The sequence below is a fragment of the Cibotium barometz genome, chromosome 23, assembly GCF_041138505.1.
Source record: "Cibotium barometz isolate CiBa-2024 chromosome 23, ASM4113850v1, whole genome shotgun sequence".
In the NCBI taxonomy this organism is placed as follows: Eukaryota; Viridiplantae; Streptophyta; class Polypodiopsida; order Cyatheales; family Cibotiaceae; genus Cibotium; species Cibotium barometz.
This window is the reverse complement of record NC_141068.1, coordinates 7,938,619-7,966,038: the sequence shown is the minus strand read 5'-3', so window position 1 is coordinate 7,966,038 and position 27,420 is coordinate 7,938,619. Positions and strand designations below refer to the sequence as shown.

Sequence of the window (27,420 nt, the reverse complement as noted above, 5' to 3'; positions counted from 1 at the left end):
GGAGCCTGTCACAGAAGATCCGCCAAAAGTTGATGAGCTTGAGGAGATCCTTCAACCAGATCAGATTGTATTTCACAAGGAGAGAAAGTTACCACATGGGAAGCTTTCCAGGAGATACCTTGTGAAATTTAAAAATTATTTACCAATTGATGCAAAGTGGGTAGATGAGGATTATTTTGCTGACTACCCTCAGCTTCTACAGGCATATCTTGAGGCTTTTCAGTTGAGGTCAACTGTTTAGAAGCTCGGGGGGATGTCACCATTTGGTCCATCTCCATTTTTGGAGCCACTTCTATGGGACTGTCACTCCATAGAGCGGTGAGATTTGTGCCATGTTCACATGGGGCCAGGCTAGTGTCCCATGTGAAAGGGCGAGTTTTATGGTGTCACATGGACGGGAGCCAGATCAGTGCCACCCGTGTGCGACCAGTGCTGTGTCACATGGACGAGAACCAGTTTCGTGTCACCCGTGTGTGATTTGCTTCATGCTGTATGGACGGGAGCCTGTTGGTGCCACCCGTGTGTAGCCAGGATGGTGTCTTACCTATGGGACTGTCACTCCATAGGAAGACCAGGACATTTATTTATATTTGTCGCGCCAGTTTTGTGCCCGACAGGAACTTCTTGTACAAGTTTCATGAAAGGGAGATTTCATCCACTATTTGTACGCATGCATTTATGCCTGCATGCATAAATTTGTTTTTGCACGACTTGTTTGCGTGTGTGTGCCTGTTATGCCGTGCCAGTACACTGGACGGGGACGCCCCCAGTGTACCGTGGAATGCTGTTTGCTGACTTGGTGGTGTGGCGTGTGAACAGGTGGTAAGTATATTCATTTTTTCCTTTTTAAAAGGTGAAATCCATAAACTAGAGTAAACCTTAATTTTTTATAAGCTAATGCGTTCACACACATTTAAAGTTGGGCTGGACATTTACTTCCTAGTGTGGGTGTCCATAAGTATAAATTTTGTATTAAGGTATTATAACCTTGGATAAGCCCTTTTTGCATGGAACATTGTTAAAAATTCCCCACGTGCTGGGTTAGTGGCTCTCTTTCTCCATCGCCTCCTCACGGCTGCCCACGCCTGAAGATTGCTGGCTGTACTCGCCTACTCTCCATCGCCTGCAGCCTACTCCATACCTGCTGTATATGCTTGTACCTTACGCCTGTACCTGCAGTCCATGGCTGTACCAGTCTCTTGTGTACCTGCTGTCCACGGCTGTACCAGCCCAGGTGTACTTGCTGCGAACCTGTAGTACTTGCTGTCCACGCCTGTACCAGCCCCTGGTGTACCTACTGTACTTGCTGGCTGCCCCTGGTGTATCTACTGTACCTGCTGGCTGCCCCTGGTGTATCTACTGTACCTGTAGTACCTGCTGTCCACGGCTGTACCAGCCCAGGTGTACCTGCTGTCCACGGCTGTACCAGCCCAGGTGTACTTGCTGTCCACGCCTGTTGGCTGCTGAACCTGTAGTACTTGCTGTCCACGCCTGTACCAGCCCCTGGTGTACCTACTGTATTGCTGGCTGCCCCTGGTGTATCTACTGTACCTACTGGCTGCCCCTGGTGTACCTGCTGTACCAGTCCCTTGTGTACCTGCTGTACTTGCTGCAAGTATAGGTACTGCATAGTACCTGGTTGGTTGTATTTGCACACTTGTGAAGAACCTAAAGTGCTTGATTGTACCTCCTACAAATAGTACCGGTTGTTTTTGGATTGTACTCAGCTCTCTTATTCTTTTTCTCATTTGAATAAATCTGAAATTTGCTAATTTAAATTCAGAAAATGCTTTAAGTTGTGTGGTGCTGGAGCTGGGCATGTATATGCTGATCATGTTTAGGAAATTCTTCCTGGTGTGGTTAGTATATTTCCCTGTGTGGTGTTGTTAACCGCGCTCTCAGAGCTTTTGGGAGCGAGTGAAGGTTAAACTCACCAGGGAATTTGGGAGCAAAGCTCATTGGGGAGAACCAGGCCACGTTCCCTCCGCGGTGTACTCCTTGGCCTGCGTCAGTACGGGCGTGCTTGTTGGTGCACGGTCCCGGAAGACCAGTGGAAGGCAGGTATCCACCCAGGGAAGGTGGGAATGAGCCTGTGATTTGGGGCTACTCTGCCCAATACCTCTTCATCGACTTGAACCCGTTCTTTTTGGTTGTTTTCACTCCCTTGTGGAAAAATCTGGCCTGTCAGACCCGTGACACTGTACAAATATAAATACTCCAAGAAATACAAAAAAAAGTATTGAGGCGGGAGGGCCGGCCCTTTCCGGTCCCAATGCTGGTGTCATTTGTATTTTCAATATTTCCAGTATTTGTGTTGCTGATGTTGTTTCCATTGTTTAATAACAGTTAAATTAAGTGTTCTAAATATGTGTATATTGTCTTTGGATCTGTAGGCCTCCTATAGGGAGCGGTCACAACAATTCTCGCAAGGTTGGAGGGGAGTGTGGACACATGGTTGGAGGGTGCCTTGGATTGTCCCGTAAACGCAAACATGGGAAGGTCAAGAGTCATATATAGGCCGACACCTTGCCATAGTCACTTCCTCCAGGCCTGTAGTTTTTGGGAGGACAAAGGCTGGGAGTGGGGACCCTAGCCGACGGCTTTGTCCAGTGCCCTTGTGTCATGTGCACAGTGTGTATCTACCGTGTGCTATACGCACACAAGACTAGCTTCGAGGTTTGGGGAAGCTTGGAGCTAGGCAAGTTGATTGGCGAGCTAACTTAGGGATAGACTAACGGGCGGGCACCCAAGTATGGACGGACGGGCGCCCAAGTGTGGACGTCCGATGACCGGCCAAGAGCCTATAAAAGGGTGGCTAAGGTTAGTCATTAGTCATATAGAGTCTCGTGAGATTTGTGAGAGCTCTATGGTCTGGAGCTTGGATCTAGTGCAGACGTGCACCTGCTTTACGCAGCCGAGGCCGGCAGCAATCTCAAGGCCCACGAGGGTAGCTTCGTGGCGGTATGGGACGTCGCGAGGTGGAGATTGGTTGGTACGTCAACCTAGTTAGCTCAGCTCGTGGCTCGGTGGGGATAGCCAAGACTGTGGGCTTGCCCACGGCCGTCATGGTTGGGAGGTGAGTCAGGCCTGCACCCCCCTCTTGTTTGTTTGGTTTGTTTGCAGGTTTCGAGTTTCGAACCGGGAGCGTTCTACGAGGAGATCCTTTGGGGTTTTGACACCTTGCTTGTGGTTTGTGCGTCTGGTCGGGCTAGCCGTGCTAGTGGTGTGCGGACCGGCAAAGATTTTCATGTTCCTTGCTTCTCTTCCTTTGCCATGAATCAAATGTCTCTTTTGTACATTGAATCATGGCTCTGTCATTTCCAGAGAAATCTCCATTAATACCTTTGAGAGAAACCCATGTGTAAGAGGATACAATGTGCGTTGTATACAAAAGAACACTCACAAGATGTAGGATCTTTCATAGAACAAAACTAAAAAACTCAAATTGCACAATAATAGAGATAGATAAGAACAATGTATTACTAAAGTGATACAAAAGATGGCAAAGCCCCACACCCATGTGCTTCTGTGAAGGGAGCTTTGATGGCTGATCTGGAACTGCTAAGACGGAGGCTGCATACTAGTGAAAGCTAAGGAGTAAACTCAAAATGATGGCTGACGAATTGTGTGGAGAAGGGGCTGGCTGTGTTTCTATATAGGTATGTATACATGGGGTGGCCATGACTTCTTCAAAACACCTTAATGCACAAAGCTGAAAATATGAAGAGAGGAAAATAGAACGACGGGGGAAGAAGTCTTGTTTCTCTCAACCTAATCTGCTGTATATTATGCAAAAGGTGATTATTGAGATGATCCGCCGAAAATGGAACTTCCTCTCCGAATACAATATGAAGCCAATTCTTGATTAATTTGTGTTAATGTTGTTCGGGCTTAATTTGCTATTGATCTTGACTTGATTTTCTCTTTCTCTCTTCGCTTCTCCAAAAGATTGTAAAAGATATGTAGAGTGAGGATTTAGGGGTCCTATTTTCAGGAAAAATTCTTGTCCAAATATTTAGAGTTGGCCAACTAAAATTAATGTCATAAAAGTCACTAATCTTGTTCAAACTGGGTGGTGCCCAAACCTTGGCGCCTTGTAGGCTGGTTTACACATGTTTAGGCTGCCCAAAATTGCCCCAAACCCGCACATTTCTACTCCATGCTTCGGCTGCCCAAAACTAGTCCAAAATTGCCCCAAACCTGCACATTTCTACTCCATGCTGACGTACTCTTGATTTTATTTTAATGTTACCTCTAATTTCACACGTGCATACACTAACTATTGTGTACAACTGTCCTCATTGTCATGGCACATGCGTATGCCAGCAAATGCGTGTGACAGTTGAAATGAAACCCCTGAAATGTTTCTAGGACAAAACCTCTTAGAAAAACATGCTATGATCAATTTTGAGAAATAAAATTTTGCCCTTCTTTTTTTCTGGAGAACCTTTTGTGTATGAATTAAGCCTTTTAAAAACTTCTGTGCCTTAGTTGCTCTTGATTGCAGCTCCACGTGTTCCACTTTAGCTCCCAATTCGCTATGATTTGCACCCAAATTTGGCCTCTGCAGCCTTTTACTTTCCCTCTTTTTTCTCCTTTGATTGAGTACATAGGGCCCAAGTCTTCAAGCTCCTCCAGGAGCTTCATTTTCTATCACAGAAGATTTGGGAGGTCATGGCATTGTATGAGTCAATGAATGGCGAGGTCCGAGTACCATACCAACAGGCTTCTCTAGAGAGATTGGCAGCAAGAACTTGAAATATGCAAAGCTAGGGTGGATTATACCAAATGATTATCACCATGGTTTGATAATAACGATGGTAATTAACAATTAATTATAAATGTTAGTTTAGGTAATGGACTCCAAGAAAATTCATTATCTTTCATTGATCACACTCCCAAACAAGCACTCATAGCTTCAAATGATGTCATCAAGATCCACTGATCTCTCCTCAATCACTCCCTAGAATCTCTCAATCAACTTCATAAATCTCACTTAGTCCATGTGGCTTTATGACATCATATGCATTGCATCATTCAGAATGTACCCTTTTCACCTTTACTTTCACCTTCCACACTGCCATCAACCAATTTTCCTTCGAACATTCAACCTTTAAACACATGTGGAGGACCCTTGCCTTTCCTTAATTGTGACTCATGAGAACCCTTGCCACGCTAACAAATGCATACCCATGACCTCCCCTTGGGGATGCAGTCCTAAAATCCACCATCTCCAAGACCCTACACCTCAGATACACTCGGTCAAGATGGCCTAGTTTGGAGCCACTGGTGCTGTCCAAATTTTTGTTGGATTAGGCTACTTTTTCGACCACATGTAGGAATGCTACCGTTTTGGCGGAAGTTTTACATCTCTCACTCTAACAAGGTGAGCCTTGAGAGCACAATCACGCTCTCATCGTACTCAAATGATCGATTCACATTTGGTACATCTTGGCCACTTACAAGGTTTACAATACAAATTCTTGCAAGGGAAAATGACAAGAAAAGTTCTTAAACTGATGAAGCACAAATCGGTGTAGATCCTGTCCATGAGGATGCCAAGGTGGAAGGCTTTTTTTAGGGGATTATGCACTTTCCTTGCAGTTATGTATGCATCTCAAAAAGCACAAACTACTTCACTTGTGATTATGATTCCTAGAATGGTTGGTTGGGCTTAGGATATTTTCAGAAGATATACACTTGAATCTAAGTCTGCTTCATATTGGACTTTACTGTTTAACACTGAAATTTGGTGCTACATATTGGTGATTTGTTAGATGCTTTAGGTGGAGCAACTGTTTTTTGTAAGAGAGATTTTAAAAGCGGGTATCATTGAATTAGAATAAGAGGTGATAATATACCTAAACCAGCTTTCATAACCTGGTTTAAGCACTCTAATGCATGTGTCTTTCTGTTCAGGGCAGCTTGTAGTAGCAGCATTGATGGATAGAGGCTATAAAATTTGTGCAATTCTGCGAGATGCAAAGAAGGCCTCTACCATCTTCGGTGAAGAAAACATGGACAAGATACAAGTGTGTAACTAAGCACTTCAGTACTAGGTTCTAAGTTGTTCTTTTCTTGTCCAAGGGACACCATTGAGCTTGATAATGAGGGACACGTAACATCCAAGTTTGTCCCTACACATTCTTAGGTCTATGTGGGTGACACACGAAATATGGAGAAACTCGATGCGTGTTCTTTTGAGGTAAGTTTTGTGTGGACTCAAAGGTGCATGTGATGCTTTTTCTGTCTACATACATCAAGGCTGGGACAAAACAATCCCCGTCTGTGGGCAGCCGTCTGTGGGCAGTCTGTGGACGGGCAAGATTACTTGTCCACTATCCCTGATGGGTGGCCAGGATGGGGCCGCACTGATGGGACTACAGCCCTTGTGTCACTACATACAGAATAGCAACAAGGAATACACCTTAGCTGTTGATATCGAAACAATAACCCTGGTGTATTACATGTATGCATCTATTGTTCATACACGCACATGCCACTTGTTTTTGTCCATATATCCATCATATTTCTGTTCACTAACTCAATGTCTAAAGAGTATTTGCTTGAAAACAGGGAGTCACCCATGTGATTTGCTGCACAGGGACAACTGCTTTCCCATCTAAACGTTGGGATGGTGATAACACACCAGAGAACACAGGTACTTCAAAAGAGTATTTTGAATGCCAATGCTGTGGAAAGATTTTCATTACGTGCAACTCAAAGGTCTTCAACCTGAAGAAACTGTATATGCTTATCGATATGGTAGCTATGCACTTATCCATATGGTATCTATGTACTTATCCATACTGTATCTATGTACTTATCCGTTTTCTGGCCCATGCATAATGCATTTTCTCCAGATGTCCAACTCTCTGCACACTTGATAACCAATAAATAACAACAGCATAAAATAACCATTCACATATGCGCAAAAACAAAATGGACAAAATGGACCGCATGAATCATTGACACCACATTGGGTTCCAAATGGGCCAAATGAATTTGAATTTATGGAACGCCTAGTTTGTTGATACGTGTCCTGTCTTTCTCCACAATCTTTGTGAAGTGAGATGTTTTGTTGATAATCTTTTTGTTCCCAATATTTCTGATTTCCAAGACTTTATGTATTTCAAACCTACCTCTCTAGGTGGAGGAATTTATCCCAAAGAGTTTTGTGAACTTAACTGCATTGCAAATAATGATCATTGTTCTTTTTTGGACCTTAAGATTTCTCAATCTTGTGTTGGTTTAGATGTAGATATATATGATAAACGTTTACAACCCGAGTATTCCAACTTAAATATCATAAGAATGCCTCACTTCACTTCTAATATTTCTAAAATAACTAAATATGGTGTTGTCTCTTCTTAGTTATTCAGATTCTCTCGTATTTGTTCAAACAAGTTTGCTTTTATTACTCAAGTTTGCCAACTCATCAATTTGCTTGTGCAAAAGGATTATTGCTTTAAAAAGGTTTTAAGCAAAGTTCGTTGCTTTTTGAATCGAAGTAGATATATCTTTGAGATTTCTGCTTTTGGAATGCTTAAGATTATAAGTAATAAGTTTTACAAAAATGGGGAGCTTAAAAGCCCATTTTCTGTTTAGATCATTTTAGCTCTTAGTTGTTATTTATCATTGCTTCTAGTCTTGCTTAATCATTGCTTTAATAGGGAAGTGATTTTTGCTAGTCTAGTTGTAAGTGCTAGCCTTCATTATGGCCGAGTCTGCCCTTCACCTCCTGAGAAGTGATAGAAACTCAGCTCGTTGGTCTCTGTATAAAAATTGTGTCCTCTTGGTTGGGACAAATTTATATATATATGTAAACCTGCACCTACTCTCTGGGGCGCTGATGACGTGAGTAGGGATGTCGTAGCACCTAGTCCATGCTATGCATGATGAAGTTGATGATCTTATAATTCATAATTGAACAATCTTTGAGGTAAAGTTCGCACTTTTGGTACTCTTATCTTTACTTGTTTTGTTTTAGCGAATTAGTCATTTAAAGTTTGTTTTTGCTAATTAGTTATAAAAAATTTATTTAGCTTGTTTGTTAGGAATTCTTTTGTTGTGGTTCAATAAAGAATTTGTTTGTGTATGCGGGCATGTGTGATTTAGTTATGTATTTGTCTATTTTTGCAAGTTATTATTACTATTATTATATTTATTTTTTCTTGGATGTGTATTCTCTTCTTTCTTTTAAAATTATTCATAAGTTCAGATTCATCTGGCCTTATGACGGTATATCTCCAAACACCACACCCCAAGGCTACCGGTATTCCCTCTTACCCTAGGTCAAGTGCCTTGTCACAGTGGGGTCCACAGCCTCCCCACATTGAACTATACAAATGGTTTCAATCCTAGGGGTCCTATCTAAAGCAATGGAATACGCTTACTAATCTTGCCGGTCGTGTGGCGTTGAGTCTCGGGTTGTGGGGAACCTTCTTGATACAAATTCTTCAGTGTCGGTGTCTATTCCCATGACAGGATGCAGAACTGGGAAGCCTGACGAAGCACGGGATCTCCGGTGAATGCACGGGCTCAAATCTGAGAACTTCAAGTGCGGTCCAGCTTGGTATGGAATAGATACGGTGCTGTACAGAAACTGTACGGAATAGTTAGGCAGAGTGCAGGCTGTACGGAAGTGCTGTGCAGGCTGTACGAGCATGTCGGCTGTGTACGGACAGCAGCCAGCAGCCCGAGAGTAAAAGAAGGCTCACCACTTTCGCTAATCTTAGCCTGGGCACATATTATTAGCAATACTTCAAGCACATTAAAAAAATTTACACTAAGGCTCCCCTACATTCATTCATGTATTGGGTGGCTTTTAGAATAAACTGCCCACCATGCACTTTAATAAATGTTTACACATAAACTTTGACATTTAAAGCATTCGCTTGCAAAACTAAGCCAAAAGCCTTTAAACATAGACAATTTCACACCACATCCGTGAGGTTGCATAGCTCTGGGCGTCTCCAGCTCCTTAGGCACATTCTCACATATCCAGCGGGCATGGTCTAAACAACATTCATTAAATGTGCTGCGTGCGCACACACACACACACACACACACACACATGCACATGCAACACACATTTTATACATTTTATCAAACAATCTCCTGTTCTCATTGCTTGTACTTAGCCTTTGGCCTCGGGTACAAATACTATCATATAGCCCAAACAGATATATCCTTGGGTCCAAGGTATAAAACCATAATTTAACCAAATACAATCCAAGTTTGGGTCACATGTATGAAACCATAAATCGCCCAACACAAATCCACCCGTCCCATGGTATAAAACCATCATATAAACCACAAGAAAAATAATGGAAAATGTCATGGTTGTGACATCCTCTTTGGCTTCTATACAATTGACCTCAACTGACAAGCTCATAAGTATGCCTTAAGGAGTTCAAAATACTATTTAAATTAGTCATTATCCTTCCACTTAGCATCCATGGCCGGATAGTCTTTGCACTTGGCCTTCTTTTCCTTGTGGAACACAATTTGTTCCGGATAAAGAATCCCTTCCAATCATCCACTTCTAGCGAATCATCCATAACCGGGTCCAGTGGTTCCAGTCCCACATCTCTCTTCAATAGGCTCACATGAAAATCATTGTGGATTTTTTAATGATTTGGTAACCTTAGCATAAAAGAGACCCCATTGATCTTCTTGATAACATGGAAAGGCCCATAATACCTGTTGGCAAGCTTTAGGGAAGCCTATTCCTTTCTTGCTCTTTTCCTTTATCTTGCTTGTTCAAACTTGAGCAAGACCCAATCACCTTCTTTAAGGTCAAGTTGCCTTCTATGCTTGTTGACAGTCCTCTTTTGCTTGTCTTGTGACCTTGTAGCACCTCAATAAAGGCATCATCCAAATCCCTGACAAATTCATTTGTGGCAAAGGTCTCATCTTTTGTCTTGACTAGGGGTGAAAGATGAAAGACCCCCAGACGGGGTTGAGCACAATCTTGCCACACACTTAAACTATTAATACTAATAAACAATGATGAAATGACACAACACAATACAAGATAGCAATGCTGAAAATTAAATGATACTTGCATAGGGGTAGGAAAGGGCCGAAACCCGCTTGATGATTTTGTATTAACAAGGAGTACATATAGTATGGTATAAAAGAGTATAGTAGTATAGTATAGAAGAAGAGAAGAAAGCCTAAGAGTTGTCGTGTGGGGTAGTTGGGAGCTGCCATGTAAGATATAGAACTCTATCTAACTCTCTTTGCCTTTCTCTAACTCTCTTTGCCTTTCTCTAACTCTCTCTCTTTATATAACTTACTCTCTTTATCTTTCTCTAACTCACACACACACTCTCTCTCTCTTTAACTCTCTCATCTCTCTTACTCTCTTTGATTCTCTCTATTTCTCTCAAACTTGCCACCAACTCTCTCTCTCTCTCTCTCTCTCTCTCTCTCTTTATCTTTTTCTAACCCTCTCTAACACTCTCTTTGTCTCTCTATATCTCTCTTTCTTTCTCTAACATACACACTCTCTCTCTAACTCTCTTTACATTTCTCTCACTCTATCTCTTTAATTCTCTTTTTAGCCTCTCTAACTCTCTTTACCTTTTTCTAATTCTCTTTCTAACCCTCTCTCTCTCTCTAACACTCAATGTTTTTATCTCACTCACTGTCTTTACCTTCTCACACTCTTTCTCTAACTCTCTAACCTTCTCACTCTCTAATCCTCTCTCTCTCTCTCTCTCTCTCTCTCAGCTTTACGGACATCAAAATGCCATATTTCCAATGACAAAATATGCAATGAATACAATTACCAAACATAGATGTTTGTTGTTGCCAAATCTGAAATTCAAAAACTGTTTGTCACATATGCTAACTCCAAGGAGCAGCCACTCATTCCCCAACCCCTAGTACCTTGCTAGGCGCAACTACTCTCCATAGGCATCCATACGCAAGCATGCATGTGCTTGGTTGAGGAGTAGAAGACCAACTTAACCAAGGAAGCGGATGTGGAACAGGAGTGTCCAAACAAGTCTTCAATTGTTGATGTCATCTCTCCCTTGTGTGCACCACCTCTTCATGGGTACCAAGTGACCGGGCAAGAGTAAATGGGCACAACCAATAGTCTTGCACAACTCTTTCTCCCTCTATCCATTTATGGATAGCATTTACAGGTTTACGGACAGCATTTGCAAGTGTATGGGCTGCAGGTACAAGTTGTACAAAAGTTTCTGCAGGTGTATGGGTGTCATGCAGATGCACCGGCTGTAGAGATAATAGTAAGTACACCATGAACTTTATGGACTGGTAGTACAGCACGTACTGTTGTTCGAAAAGTACGTGGGACAGTTATAATGATAAGCATAAGTGTACAGGCAGCATAAAGAGCATGTACGGGCGGATTATGCAGAAAATGAAAGCTTCTTTTCCTCTGTAGTAGATGCACATCCTAGTGTGGGGGAGAGGAGTCGTGAGGCTTCATACCTTCGAAGGTGGCCCATAGTGGCACCCGGTTTGCGCACCGCCCAGGAGGTACGATTCAGTATGGTCGATACGTACGGTACAGTTCCATACGGTGGTGGTACGGTCTCTACTAGGATTCGAATGTTTTTTTGGCCCCTTTTTTTTTTGGTTGGCCGTTTTAATTGTTTTTTTGCTGTTTGTTGACCGTTTTGGGTGCCGTTTCTTGGGCATTTTTTGGGACTGTTTTAGGCTTTAGCCTTTGCTTGCCGTTGCTTGAGCCTCATTCTATTATCCCTCTCCCAACCCCATCCTCACAAGTGCTCATTGCTCAACCCTCCCCTCACAAGTGCTCATTGCTCAAGTCTATCGTCTCCCTTGAGCTCTCCTTCAAGGCTCAAGCCTCTCTTCCCTCTAGGCTCTCTCAATTTTTTCCCTCTTCCTCAACTTTCAAGCCTCTCCCTCTTCCTCAAGCCTCTCCCTCCCTCTCCCTCTCTCTCCCTCTTCCTCAAGCCTCTTCCTCACTCTCCCTTTCCTTCTAAATTTCTATGTATTGGGTAAGTTGTAAGTTGTAACTTCTCTAAGTTTTGCATCTATATTTATATTTTATAGTATTTTTAAATGGACCGTACCTTCACCGTATTTTTATTTTCAAAATTTAGCGGTGCGTTCTGAGACCGTATTTGAACGTACCGTACCGAATCAAACTTTTTGTACCTGACAACTATGAGGTGGCCATTGGGCCACCTCACTTATGGCCACACATCTCCCATAAGTGGGGAAGGTGCCCACACATTCTTTTTATGAAAGGGTGCCTGCCCAAGTGCGTGGTGGGCCAAAACTAGTAAATAGTCCAAATGCACGGTGCTGCCTTCAGGGGGAAGGAGAAGATTGTGCCACTCTTAGGGGTGGAAGGCCTGGAGTGATATAGAACCACACATATATGAATAGGAGCCACCATCTCCTCAAAAATACCGGCTCCTTCGACGGTGAGGCATCTGAAGAAGCTGTAGTGTAAGTGGTTGTAGCAACGATGGTCCATCGCTATTGGCTTTATGAAACAGAGGATCAAGCGTGAACCAGACTAGCTTGCTACCTCCTCTCTGAGTCAAGCGTGGCTGGTGGGCAATGGGAGTGCTATGGTGAGTCTCGGGGGGGGGGGGGGGGGGGGGGTGGCTGGGAAGGCCGGAGGAAGAAGGGTTCGCTTGTAGGCTGTGAGGGAGGGGGTGCGAGGTTGGGCCCGTGGAAGGCTCTGAAGGGTGGATGCCGAGAATGTGATGATGATGAGGCAATGCTCTCCTGAAAGGGGGGGATTGTCGATGGATGGGTTCCTCAAGGGCACTGTGGGGAGGGTGCCATCATTGTCTGGAGGTTTCCGAGTTAAGTGCTCGTAACGGTTCTTTGACAAAACTGTATCCTCTTGTGGCTTGCTATACTAGCGTGCTTGATGGCACCGCTCTGCTTTGGAAGTTTGACGGTGGTTCATAGTAACATAAAAACCCGTTTTTCCCTATCAAAACGGCATGAAACATTTCTGGCACGAAACGTTTCGAAACAAAACGAAACCTGCCCATCGAAACGGTGTTTCGCCCAAATGTAAGGTGAGGTCAAAAAAACGGGCGTGAGGGTTTTTTTTTGCAAATGTGATTTTTGTTGTCGTTTCCGTCCTTGTTTCCTGTCCATTTGCCACTTCACGCATCTGACACTTCTTCTCGGCTGCAACCTGTTGTTCCGCCTCTTCTCCTCGTCCACTCCTCCTTTTCGTTCCTTCACTTCTTCTCCTCCACGCCTCCTCTTCCTCTTCCCTTTTCCTTTTTTTTGTCTTCTCCTCCACGGTCCACCTCTCCTCTTCCCTCCTCCTCTTTCTCCTTTTCTTGTCTTTCAACTTTCTCTCCTTTTCTTCTCACCTCCCTCTTTCCTTCCAACTTGTTTCTTTCCTCCTCCTTTTCTTGTCTTCCAACTTTCTCTCCTTTTCTTCTCACCTCCTTCCCTTTTCTTCTCACCTCCCTCTTCCCTTCCAACTTGTTTCTTTCCTCTCTTTCTCTCTTTTTCTTGCCCAAATTTCGAAAATACCAAAAAACCTACTCCCAAAATCATGAATTTCATACCCACTAGTCCCAAAAAATGCATCTTCATATTTCTGTTGTTGGCTATGTTAAATTTGGTATGTGTATAAGAAGTGTCATCTCGAAACCTTTGCGTTTCGTCCAAAACAGATGAAACGAAACCTTCGAAACGACGGGTGGTTCCACCTCGGGCGAGCGGTCTACCACTCTCTTGCATCGGGATCCATCGAGGTCGGGCCTCTTTGATGCATGGGGGCCGGTATCCCTCCCACCTTCCTGATGAGGATCTGAATTGGGAACCGCGTGGGGGGGGGGACCACTAGAGGCGCCCACTTGAATTGACAGTGAGGACAAGATCTAGCAAGGTGTCCCATGTGCCGGTAAATGAATCATTGGCCTGGGAAGCCAGAGCACTCAACTCTCTATAGAATAGGAGCTCCGCAGAGGCAAGGAAGCGATATGGCATGAGGAATTGACTCCGGCGAGGCTATGCAGATATGAAGAGATGGAATCGAGCTAGAACTGAAGGGGGAGGGGGGGGATTTCATCACACTCCCAATAACACTACCTATCACCGGGAGGAGAGGAAGGTATTCCTTCTTGAGACTAGGAAAGCAAACTGTCACGAGAAAGCTTGAGATGCTAGCCAGAGGGTCAGAGTGTTGCCGCCTTGCAAAGAAGGCCTGGGTCGTGCGCAATGCGATGGGGCACAGTTGCATGACTTTGTTCGATGCTGCAAGCGAATCAATCTCACCCTAGTATTCTATACTCTAAAGGATGAATATTAGTGATCTTTCGAGGCTCGCTGATAAGGCTTGCTTGGAAAAGATCCTTGAGTTGTCCACGTGTTGGGCGGCTACCCACAATCTTGTAGACCATGGGTGTGGCTACAGCTTATCGGGGATAGTCATCCACATTGATGTGTGTTATTTTACACCGAGCCACTCCCCTTACGCCGCACATGATTTTTAGTCACCGTACTTACGATAGCTTGCCTCCGGTGGATTCTCAGCATCATCCGGAAGGTCGATGATGCATGGTATCTTGGGTGCGGCTACAGATTATCGAGGAGAGAGTCATCCACATTATTGTGTTATTTTGCATTGAGCCACTCGCCTTAATGCCACACATCATGGCCAGTCACTGTACTTACCATTATATGGGGATATTATGGAGTTCTCACACTTGGGGGAAGTCCTCCTACTCAAGGACTTCGATAAGCAAGAGGTCCCACTACTTGATTTGGATGACCCTATTAGACTATAGGAGTTGGACATCACTTACACGGGGTTATAGAGATCATCAAAGGACTGTGAGGAGGTCATGGTGTATGGGAGACATTTCTTGGAGCTAGGAGCTGCACATGGTCTTGTTATCTATAACCGGATGTCTGGATGGCCCTCCACGGATGCCCTCACCTCGTTCCCTTACTCAGGAGGTACCAACACCAAGGCCACCTCTACCCCAACCACTAGATCCCCGCCCCACCCCCTCGACCTTCTTCACAAAGAGCATGGTCCTCGTCAAGGCCATCCGTAGACTATGTAATGGGCAGGCCTAAGATCATGAGAGACTCACTATCGAGTACATCTCACATGCCGATGATACCCTGGCACCCTACTAGCCTACATGTTAGAGCCTTTTGTGAAGGATTGCCACTGTCTTGGTCCACTAACATCATCACTCCCATCCACAAAGTAGGAGATCCACTTGATCCTAATGATTATAGGACGATCATGATTGGCCCCATAGTTGTTAGGTACGATACCGTACGGGAAAATACGATATGATATAAAAATACTTACAAACTTTAGTATTTTCAATTTCAAAGAGAAGACAAGTTGTCACATGACTCAAACCAAAATTCCATTAAAACCAAGTTGAAAACATACATAGATGTTAGGCTAAAGCCTATGTCATCAATGCGAGGTGCTCTAGGCGCATGTAGCCGTAGTAGTAAGTACAAAAAGTGGTGCACAAAAAGGGGAGGCTAGAGGGTTGGGTCTAGAATCTAGATGGAGAAGTGATCACTCTCAAAATCAGAGCTCTTGCTAGGATCATGTAACACGCGGAAGCTTTGGGAGTCTTCTTTTAGCCCTAAACACCATCTAGAACATGCTGATGCAAAAACTCAGATAGAAGGGAGAGTATAGAGACAGATTGTTGGAAATTCAGTATATTTCATATGGTACAAAAAGGTACCCTTCTACAGCCCTAGGTTGCCTGCATACAAAAGGCGAACATCACCAAAATCTGTCCCTAACTTGGACCCTAAGGACCCAACTCATATGGAGTTGAATGATTGCATTGAGGAGCACCCTTGCCTATTTATAGGCCTTCTTGAATACTTGGCATATTGGCCGACTGCTGGTCGGCCAATCTACAATGCATGAAATGCCTTAAACGCTGTCCGATTGGTCTCAAGTCCGTACACACTGTAGCGCCTGCAGTCGCCTTGTCCTCTGGTTCAGCCGACCACTCTTGTAAGCAGCCGACAACAGTTCTTGTACCCGACAGCAGTTCTAGTACAACCGACAGCTCTTGTCTCAGCCGACTGTCCTACCTTGCATCAAACGTAGCTGACAGGACATCCTTCAACACCTTCCATGCCTTGCTCCAAGTCCATCTTTGGCCACTTTTGCACCTTGTGCTCCAAGTCCTAGCTCTAATGATCTTTTTCTTGGTTGCCCCTTTTGGATTAGCTCTGAGAATGTCCATGCACATGACAGATCATCTCCATAGAAGAGTGTCTATCGGAGCTCTTGCAAAAGTCACCTTCGCTAAGGATGTTGCCCTCGTCATCAAACTCGGGCTCTCTAAGCTCCTGTGACAAGGCAATCGGAGCGTCCTCATTTGCAAGAGCGGAGGAAGAACTACCGGAACCTCATCGTGTGTTTTAATAAATTACTTATAAACTTAGGTATTTCCAATTTCGAGATATGGAGTATTTTAAAAAGGAGGGAAGCATCATAATACAGAGGAAAGCTCAAACAGCCATAGACAAGCAAAAACAAGACCATTACCCCCCAAAATGTTTTTTTTTTTGGGAAAAAAAAATTCAGATTTTTCTCTCTCGAAAAAATCCATATGAGTCCGTACGATATGCTGTCGTACATTGTACGGAGACAGCTATGATTGGCTCCACATTGGCTAACTCTATGGATTGATGCTAGAGGCGGAGCTCAGTTCATTTGCAAAGAGAGAGGGATGTAGAGCCTCAGGATAAGCATGCTTATAGAGGAGTTGCAGATGACATTGTCCTCCTTTTAGATTCAGTCGAGGGCCTTCAGAGACAGTTGGATGCCTTACATGATTTTTGGCACTCAGTGGAACCTCTCTGTTAACCTTGGTAAGGCGAAGGTAATGATCTTCAATACCTGCCGCCCCTTCACATCGAGATTGAGCTTCACATATAGAGGGGGATCTTGTGGAGATTGTCTCATCCTATGTCTACCTTGGTGTCGCTCTCAGTGGCCCACACTTCACCATGCTTCCCGTAGCACATGCCAGAGTGACACGGGGATATGCAGGCTTGAGCTTACTTGAGCGGTAGTGCTTCCAGGCACATTTTTAAAAGCCCAAGATGACACCCTCGTCACACCAGCCTTGATGTATGGAGCAGCCTTTTGGGGCCAAATTTACCCGATGAGGATTGGCAGTGAGTTGAGAGGTCCCAGGTCATTGATGTTCTCTTTCTTGTTGACATCACATCTTTTGTCATATCACAGCATAATATCTAGATATATATTGTGACCCCTCTAAGAGGTGGTTCACACACACATACACATAAGAGTGTTTACACACAAGACGGATAGACACACATGAAGCTCTGATTTCCCAGCAAACCCTTCTTTGGAGCGAAGGTGGAAGTGTGATGAGGAACTTTCACTAGGTAGGAATACACATGCTCCAACTTTGGTCCGAACTTGGCATGTTCTAGTTGCAGGCTTAGAGGCTCGCGTAGCTTGGGATCAGCACCAAACCATCAGTCCCACACCGGATTATCTAGTCAGAGTTTGCTGCTGCAGCCCTGATGCTAGTGGATGCACTCTTCCAGACAGTCACATACCTCCATCGCATCAGCCACTTGGATGCCCACAAGTACCCGAGGCTTGCCTTGGAGTCCTCGAGACAACTAGTAGTTGAGGGCCACCCTGGAGTATGGTATGCTCGAGTTTCCACTTGGTTCTCAGGATATGGGCTCCGCATGGACCCCCCCTCACGCTTTCACTACAATTTGGACTCCCCTTTTCGCCAGCTCTCTCATGGAGACACCAACCAGGTTTATCCGATTAGATCTTCTTAGCCTCTACACCCATTGCACGTAGATCACACCTTCGGAGATCCCACGGAAGATGCACTTCTAGAGAGATCACTTCCTCATGCTCACTGAGGATGGATTCATCTAGCAGCCGGGCAACTTTGGTGTTCACATGTCCCATGCCATGCGGATCGTGATTGGTTAGATACAGGTTTCATCCCACCGCCTCAGAGTGGAGACAGGTGGTCCTCTCGAGCGAGGTGGGTCCAGAGTAGCCTGAGGTGGGTCCATGGGTTCCACTCTATGGGTGTCCTCCTTCTGGGTCCGGAAGAAGCTGGTGATGGTTGGCTGGCCATGGAGGGGTCAGGGTGGCTAGGGCGGAGCTCTCTCAAGAAAGTGTCCACGTGTCTGCGGAGCTTCAACATGAAGAGCCCTAGGCAATGCTAGTCCTTGAAGTCAATGATCCTCGAGAGTGGGCCAAATCCCTCAAAGAACAGACAGTGAAACCTCCCGCGGATCTCATAGTATACTTGGTAGTGACATATGTAATGCTCCTCTGTCTCAACCTCCTGTGTGGCATAATCGGCAGATCCTCTCCTCCATAGGTCTCCGTACAAGCTCTCCTGCTCTGAAGACGTGCTCAGCTCTGGGCCTCCGCATTCGAGCGTGCCCGACGCCCTTGGCCCCCAGACGTTGGCCATGATCCCTTCATCAGCTCCAGATGTAGGACATGCTCCATCGCCATCAAGCTACCTTTCCACGTGACGTAGCTAAGGGAGACCTTTTGGCCATGCTCATTAGCCCCATGCTTGATATTTTGGAGTGGTATACCATCATCTATTGGGGGCTAATGCTCCTCTCATGTTTCATGTTGTTGGTAATTCCATGATGAGATTTCCATGGACAGTTTTGTAACACTCTAGTGAGATAGTTTTGTTTTGTTTCTATTTTATTTTCTGTTCTATGATGAGATATGCCATGGACATTATTGTATCACTTTGGTCTCACAGGCCCATCAGGTCTTTAGTAGACACTTGATATATCTTTCTTTCTTGTTCTCTCAGAGACACACACACACACACACACACACACACACATACACACACAAACACAAGATTGATCAAGGTAGTATGAGTCTTGTGTATATTGATTGACTAAGCTTGCTCTCTCCTCTCTGAAGCATGCAGCTCCTTCTCATACCCTCTATTCGAAGCGCGTATTTGATCCCTTTCTCTTGGGTGCAAGATGCCCATGACTCTACATCTTGTTAAAAGAACAGACAAAAAGATCCATCTCTTCATCAGTATAGTATATAACCATCTCTCTTGAGGGATACGGTTACTTGGAGGTTTATCCAGGGAGCGGGGTAGCAGCATTGGGGTCAAACAACACTGTTCATTATCACCTACACTGGTTGGACTGTACATTGATGAGATTTCAGACTTCATTGAGAGATTGGAGGGTATGGGGCCTGGCTAGCTCAGACAGTGGTACCTATTCTTTATATGTAGATGATCGATTAAGCAGATGGGCTGTGGAGGCACCTTGATGCACTTGAGCGTTTTTGTGATGAGAAAGATCTCACAAAAAATCTTGGTAAAACCAAGATCATGCTCTTTAACACTTAACATCTCTTGGTATCTAGACGATTCTTCATGTATAGAGGAGAGGCAGTTGAGCTTGTCTCATCCTATGCATATCTTGGGATTCACGGGCCCTCTTTTCTCCATGAAAACGGATGCCCAGGCCTCCGTGGCGAGAGGCTGTCATGTGCAAGCTATTCTCAGAGCTATTTCCGGAAGGGGCAACAAGATAAAGAACCAGAATAGGACCAGATTTAGGAGCTGATGCTGCTAGTTTGGGCAGAAGGAGCTTATGGAAGAGTCAGGAGGCTGTCGGCCAGATTTATGAGGAATAACCACCTGTCGACTGCAGCGACTGAAGGGACTTTGTCCAAGACCTGGCCAACAGCAGGTCGGCCAGTCCATAGGGAAGTTCATGCCCTATAAAAGGGCACATTAGCTCATCGTTTTTATTATTCAGTCCTTCATGGACTGAGTCACTAGATCGGGGTTAGATTAGGTATTTTTCTACCTTTTGAAGGCAGCCATGGGGTAGCCAAGATTTGTACATTAAAGATATACCAAATACTCAGCTATCTCTCTCTCTTCTCTCTATATTCTGTATGCGTTTTGCATCAAGCATGTTCCAAGATGGTGTTTAGGGCTGAAAGAAGACTCCTAGAGCTTCTGCATGTTACATTGTTATCAGAGCTTCAGGCTGATTATGACATATTGTTGTTATCCATGTCCCACCCACCCTTAGTGCATCGTGCATGGATGAAACCATCGCCCGTGTCTTGAACTTTTGGTGGTGTGAGGACCAGGCAACATTGGTATCAAAGCATTAGGCTAAGCAAAGCTAAACACTGATTTAGTCCAAGATGAAGGTGCGCAGGTCCAAGGTACAAGAAAGTGCACAGGTACGAGTCCCAAGGAAAGGAACACAAGACATGGAGAAGTTCCCAGGAGGTTGGTTGGTGGTGTTTCATGGGAGTAGTAGTCGTGTGAGTTGGGTGTCACTTGGGGCACACCAGGAAAGGCTTTCAGGCATCGGTTTCAAGGGTGGATGATCCTCCAAGGGGTGGAGTGAGAGTGCCAAACTCAATACTCAGGAAAAGAAGACCAAACAAAGTGTTCAGGTGTAAGCCCAATGGAGCGTGCAGTGACAGATTCAAGCACGTGTCCAAGAGTTATAGATAGAGAGAGGAGGGGAAGAGAGGGGTATAGGGATTTTACATAGAATACCTAGGCGGACAGAGCAACGATCTTGGGCAGAATGGTGGCACTGCAGGGTGGCGCATGGCGGAAGTCGGCGCAACTGGGCGGCGGTGCTGCAAGCAAGGCAGAGGCGGAGTTCTCTGGTCGTGCTAGCATAAGGTGGCGGCGGAGAGGTTCATGATGATGATGATGCTTTTTGCTCTCTACAAGGTTAATCTCACCAAGTTTTGGGGTCCCTGCTTTTTACCATGCTTCACTTTTGCTTTGCTTTTTGCTTTCCTTTTGTCTTTTGTCTTTTAAATATTTTAATAATAATCAAAATATGGCCAAAGTTCTTGATTTATGCTTTTGTAGCTCTAGGGCCAAAAAATGGCCATGGAGGTGCTTTTTGGAAAAGCTGCTTTTAGCTTTTTGATCCAGCTCAGTGTCCTCTTTCCAATGGTGCCCTCAGCTCGCGGTCAACATAGTTTGACTTTTTACTTTTTCTTGCTTTTTAACCAAAACTGGTGTGTTTTCTTGTGCCAGCTTTATGAACCCTGTTCCCTTCTGTTCATCGACCTGTCCATGTGTCCGGGCATAAGTTCCATCATGTGAAAAGAGCTCGGAGGGCCAAAGGGTTATATTCTCTCCCTCTTATATCACAGTTGTACTCAACTATGAGATACAAATATTCCATATGTTCCTGGTACTAGCCCCATCTGGTGTTCTTGTGCATCTGATCTTTCCTCATATATGTGGTGTCTTTTGCTCCTCCCCTCCAGGCTTGGAGATGGGCGCGCCACAAGATGTGCGAGTAACCGGTCCTGGCATCCTGCACAGCGGCGCCACGCGTCCGAGCCCAGCCCACGTCCTTCCGCTGACGCGGATCGAAGGCACTACTATACCCGGCTGGGTTGACCGCCGGTGCTGGCCGCATGGGGGCTGACCGCTGGTGCTAACCTGGCTGGCCGCCCGTCAGGGCTGGCCGCCGGCTGCGCTGGTCGTCTCCCCCCCCCCCACACACAGTGGGCTGAAATACAATAACACAATCGACTATTCTCCAGCCATCTTTCCCCTGGCTGGCCGTCCTCCCCCCCACACACAGTGGGATATTACACAGTAGACCTCTTCTCCCACAGAGAATTAAACACAAAATTGACAAGCTCCAAAGCAAAAAACATAGAAATTGCTTACCTGCAATGGAGAGCTTGGGTGTGTGCAAGGGAGAGAGAGAGAGAGAAAAAGGAGAATAGAGAGAAAATAGAGGAAACCCTTCCTTCCAGCTATGGCCAACTTTTTCTGTGTACACAACTTCTTGCTGTAGAAGATGATGAAGACCTTTGGGATAAGGTTATCCCCCCAATTTTGATTGAGAGCCAATCATTAAACGGCTGGGCCCGCTTCGCACGCCACTCGCAATCCGGACACCAAGCTCTGATACCAATGTTAGATCTCCGTAGCGCCGCTACGGGTGCTACTACAGGAGGGGATGGCCTCTGGCTCACCACCTAGCCGCAGAGGAAGAATGAGGATTGCCCCTCATCAACCAGGCTATATAGTGTGTGGCCTGCTGTCCACACTAGCCTGGCCGCCCATGACTCCGCATGGGCGTCCTCTCCCACTGAACCCCGGATGGCCACGTCCTCGGCACTCCGGCTGAGATGTTGAGGCTAAAGCCCCGTCTGGCCATCCGGTCTGCCATTAGTCACAGGCGTTACACCCTACGTGACAAACTGCATAAGTCATGGGTCTCCAAGATAAAGCATCTGCTACTTTGTTGTCTTTACCATGGGTATACATAATCTGAAAATGAAATTGGGCCAAGTAGCTAGTCCATCTTATATGCTTTTCGGATATCTTAGGTTGAGATATGAAATACCTAAGACTTTGATGATCCGTCTTGATAATAAACTTTTCTTGAAGTCTTCGGCTCTCATAGGCCACGGCATGGCCCTCTTGATTCAAGACTACTCCAATGCAATCTCTTGAGGCATCACACTCTACCATAACAGGCTTTGATAAGTCTAGAATAATCAACATTGGTCCTTTGCTAGCATAAAATTTTAATGCTTCAAAGGATTCTTTTTTAGCTTTGGCTGACCGAAATCCCACAGCTTTCTTTGTCAAATCATGTAGTGGACTTGCTACCACTGCAAACCACTTGATGAACTTCCTGTAGTAAGAGCATAAGCCAAGGAAACTTCGAATTGCATGCACACTAGGTAACCTGGCCATTCCAAAATAGCCTTGACCTTTTCTGGGTCCATCTTGATCCCTTCCTTGGATACTATATGGCCCAAGTAGTGAATCTCTGACAAAAAGAACTCAATCTTCTTGCCATTCACATACAATTTGTGCTTCCGCAATTCGTGGAATACCATATCCAAGTGCTTTTGATGCTCATCTTCATTCTTTGAATGCACAATAATGTCATCAAAGAAAGTAGGTGCAAACTTTCTATGTGCTCGAAATATTCTTTCCATCATTCGGTTGAAAGTAGCCGAGGCATTGGTAAAAGACCAAAAGGCATCACCAAATATTCATAGAGCCCAAAGGTAGTTCTGAATGCAGTCTTGTGAATGTCCTCTGGAACAATCCTGACTTGATGGTTACCACTCTTCAAGTCAATCCTGCTAAAGATAGTGGCTCTATCCAATCTATCTAGGATGTCATCAATCCTAGAAATGGGAAACCTGTTCTTCATAGTGATCTTATTAAGAGCCCTATAAGCAATACACATAACGCCAAGAACCATCCTTTTCTGAACCAGTATGACTAGGGAGAAAAAAGGTGATGAGCTAGGTCTAATCAAACCCTTTTCCAATAGCTCGTTCACTTTCCTCATAATCTTCTCTTGTTGTTCTTGACTCACACGATAAGGAGGTCTGTTAGCAGGTGAGCTTCCAGGCATGATGTCAATTTGATAATCTTCCGGTCTCTTTGGAGGTAGCTCTCCAGGAAAGTTCTCATGATCCACATAGTCCCTAATCTGTAAGTGAAGCTTTCCTAAAATAAGAGTTACGTCGGCGGGCTGACATTTCTTCAAAGGCGGCACCTGCAAAGATAGGAGTTCCAAACCTATCCGGAGGGAGGTTCATGGCTTCAACCACTCGAGGATGGAGATAGTGGTGGTGGGTAGCACCACTGTTGAAATGGATAAGCACGGGTTGGTTTGCCATTTTGCCCCAAGCCTTGAAAAGTTGTCTTCTCTCTGGTGGAGTGTCATCCTGATGTTGAAGTTCCTTTGGCAATGCATTCGTTTGGGGCGGTTTGGCTTCTTGATTTTGGTCTATCAGGACATTTTACAGCCATATGTCTCTTCTTCCCACATTGGTAACATTTACCCTCTTTGACATAATCTTCAAGTTGCTTATGGGATAGCTTCTTTCTGTATAGTGGAGGTTTACTCTCATTCTTGTTCTTCTTTTCTTGTGGCTCGTTCCTTGCTTGAGATCCTCCTTTGAACCTCTTCTTTTGGGACGGATCTCGATACTCGTTCTTTGATTTGCCCACCATCCAAGACATGTGTAGGGCTTCAGCTTGCAAGGCTTTGTCTTGTGCTTCTTCCAAAGTTTTAGGTCTCGCCATGTAAACTGCTTGCATAAGCTTAACATTGATGAACTTATGCATTTCCATTAGTGATGGGATGGGCGTATAAGAAGTAAATTTCAATGAGATGGCTGAAAAATTATTAAGGTATGTTGACACATTCTCGCCGACCTTTTGCTTTATCTCATCCCATTCCTTCTGCACATCTGCCTCAAAGTTTGCGGGAAGGAACTTCTTGTTGAACATGGTTTTGAAATCGGTCCATGATGTAGGCTCTGTCACCATTTGGTCCCTCCACCAGTCTTGATTAGCGTTTCAGACGTTGGGTGGAACCAAGGTGTGAACGGGGATTTTCCACAGAAGAAAGCTAGAGCACTTTATTGGCATGGTTTGGCCTGAAAGATGGCCATACAATATGAGCACCATGAGATTTTATCATTAAAGTGACTTATTATATTTGTAAGTTAGTGTTTTCACATGGAAGGACTAGTCATATTATTATTTTGGGCGTGGACAGGTAGACAAAAGAAGGTGCCTAGATGAAACTTGGGCACCAAGCCAAGAAAAGCATAAAAGTTGATATTTTTGGGCCAAAGCTTGGAGTACAAGCCAAGGAAAGCATAAAGTTGATATTTCGGGAAAAAGGGAAAAAGCAAGGCAAATTTGGCCTATTGGTTTTATTAAAAGGGGTTGGCTCTCTCTCTTTTTGCCATGCGCATCCTTTTGGAGGCTTTTCTCTGCCGGCCGACTACAGTTCACCCTCTCTCTTCTCTCTTGCGCTGGTCGTACAGCATATTTGGGACTGTTTCACCTCGCCGACTTGCTCCATGACTTCTACTAGGCTGGTCGTCTTCTTCCAGGCCTCCCATAGTGCTGGTCGACTTCTTCCGGGGCAGCCACATGGCTGGTCGCTTTCTCTCGGAGCTTGACAGGGCTGGTCCAATCTTTTCTGGGCTGTTTTGGGGCTGTTTTGGGACTGTTTCGGGACTGTTTTGGGATGATTTGAGAGCTCTTCTGGTGCTGATTTTATGGCTCTGTTTTGGGGCTGATATGGCATGAAATTTGGGGCTGTTTTGGGCTATGTACCGGCCTGTTTTATGGACAGTTTATGAGCTGATTATGGGAGTGTTTTGAGACAGTTTATCAAATGGACTTTGGTGCTGTGTTTGTATCTTGGCACGAGATAGTTTACGTGTGGAAGGTTTGTGCTTAGGCTTTGTGGAAAATCCGGTGTTGTGTGCACCTGCACCTTGGTATCTTGTAAAAGCTTCTCTATCTATAAAGAAGTTCCTAGGGGGGGGGCGGGCGTTTCGGCTCAGTGCGGTGTTATTGTATTGTTTATGGTTCTTCCGCTGTGCTATCATGCCTTGTGTTTGGTATTTGAAGTGTTGGTCTATTATTATTGTCGTACCGGGTTCTCGCTATTTGTGACAGGCTCGGTCCCATCTTGCACCACTTTTAGCCACCAATTTAAGGCGGCATCTTTTAAATGCATACGGACCATGCGGAGTTTGGACTTTTTGGAGAAGTACTCACCTCCAAAGGCGGCATCAAACTGTTTGATGAAAGATAAGGCTTTTTGGGTGCCTTGCTTTCCATAAAAGGTATCAAATTTCACGCTTTTCTCTCTCGGCTTGAAGGCCACTTTGTCGGTTGAAGGCTTCTTTGCCTTCTTCTCTCTTGCCAGGCATGAGGAACCTGCATCTGATAGAGTGGGTCTAGGGGTAACTTCTCTATGTCCTCCATGGGTAACGGATCGGGTAGCTTTGGATTCCTCTCTGATGGTAACCCCTTTGGCTCGTAGGTAGGCTTTGGCGGCTTCCACTTCTTCGGCCTCAGTGGCTTGGTCTTTGATAAAGTCTTCAAACATCTGAGCTTTGTTGTAATCTTGTTCCTTCTTGGCTCTCCAAGCTAGGAACTCTTCATCTTGGACGAACTATCTGAACTTCTTCTTGTTCCTTCTTGGCTCTCCAAGCTAGGAACTCTTCATCTTGGACGAACTATCTGAAAGTCTCGGTATTTTGCTGATGTCATTGCCACGTTCTCATGTGAAATAGATTGATGGCCTTGGTTCCCTCCTAGAAGTTTTGTGTTGGCCTCATAGTTGTTTCCTTCTTGAGGCCCTTTATCTCCCTCTGCACTTGACATGGCTCTGTTACCCCAAGAAAAATTTCTTCAAGAGAAATCCTTGCTCTGATACCACTGTAAGCCCAATGGAGCGTGCAGAGTCCAAGAGATAGATAGAGAGAGAAGGGCAAGAGAGAGGGGTATAGGGATTTTACACAGAACACCACATTGAGCGGGGAACAGGTCCCACCCCCTTTTAGGAATTTATTTCGGGAGCAATCCACGGGTCCCAAGCCAGGACCAATACAACAAATGAATACAATATCAAACAAAATATGTTGATGATGAAGTCGAGCTGGTGTAGGCATGGAGGCATAAGATCTGTGATGCTGAGCACACCACGAGGATGACCCACAAGAGTCCTACACCGGGCTAGTACCAATATCCAAGGTTTGAATCAAATTGTGGTGCTCACAAATACCCACAAGAGCTTTGCACCCAACCTGGTAGGAGTCTCGAAAAGGCAAACACCCAGATGGTGACTGCTGGCAGGATAGGAGGAGGTAGCGCCAAACAGCACAAGGTTCTTACAAGGGTGGCACAGGCATAGCACAATGGCGGTGCTCGGAAGGTGGAAACAACACTCTGGCGGCGGCGTTGCAGGCGATTGGAGGCAACTGGAGTTGGCGGTGCACACAGGCACTGGCAGGCAGCGCAGGCACACAAGGCGGCACAAACAGGCGGACAGGGCGGCGATCTCAGGCGGAGTGGCGGCGTTGCAGGGTGGCGCACGACGGAACTTGCCGAATCGGGCAACGGTGTTGCAGGCACGGCAGAGTCGGAGTTCTCCGGTGGTGTTGGTGTAAGGTGGCAGAGAGGTTGATGATGATGATGATGCTCCTGAACAAGGTTGCTTTTGCTCTCCACAAGGTTAATCTCCACCAAGTTTTTGTTATGTTTCACCAAGAGGGTACAAGCTTCTTTTATACTTAAAGGGGGGTCCTTGCTTTTTGCCATGCTTCGCTTTTGCTTTGCTTTTGTCTTTTAAATATTTTAATAATAAGCAAAATATGACCAAAGTTCTTGATTTATGCTTTTGTAGCTTCAGGGCCTTGCTCTTTGGCCTTGGACCTGCTTTTTGAAAAAGCGGCTTTTAGCTTTTTGATCCAGCTCAGTGTCCTCTTTCCAATGGTGCCCTTAGCTCGAGGACAACACAGTTTGACTTATTACTTTTTCTTGCTTTTTGACCAAAACTGGTGCTTTTTCTTGTGCC

At 45.1% G+C, this 27,420-nt stretch overlaps 1 protein-coding gene across 2 annotated transcripts in view; it reads left to right on the top strand.

Moving 5' to 3' along the window:
• LOC147625581 (NAD(P)-binding Rossmann-fold superfamily protein) overlaps nt 1-27,420 on the top strand; it is a 71,008-nt gene that overhangs the window by 38,330 nt on the left and 5,258 nt on the right. Inside the window, exons 2-4 of one of the 2 annotated variants that reach the window (XM_086817096.1) lie at nt 5,920-6,032; nt 6,152-6,205; nt 6,577-6,661. In XM_086817096.1, coding sequence (XP_086673222.1) covers nt 5,920-6,032; nt 6,152-6,205; nt 6,577-6,661 — 252 coding nt within the window. The remainder of the gene's footprint in view (nt 1-5,919; nt 6,033-6,151; nt 6,206-6,576; nt 6,662-27,420) is intronic. The other variant, XM_086817097.1, reaches the window with a different exon arrangement.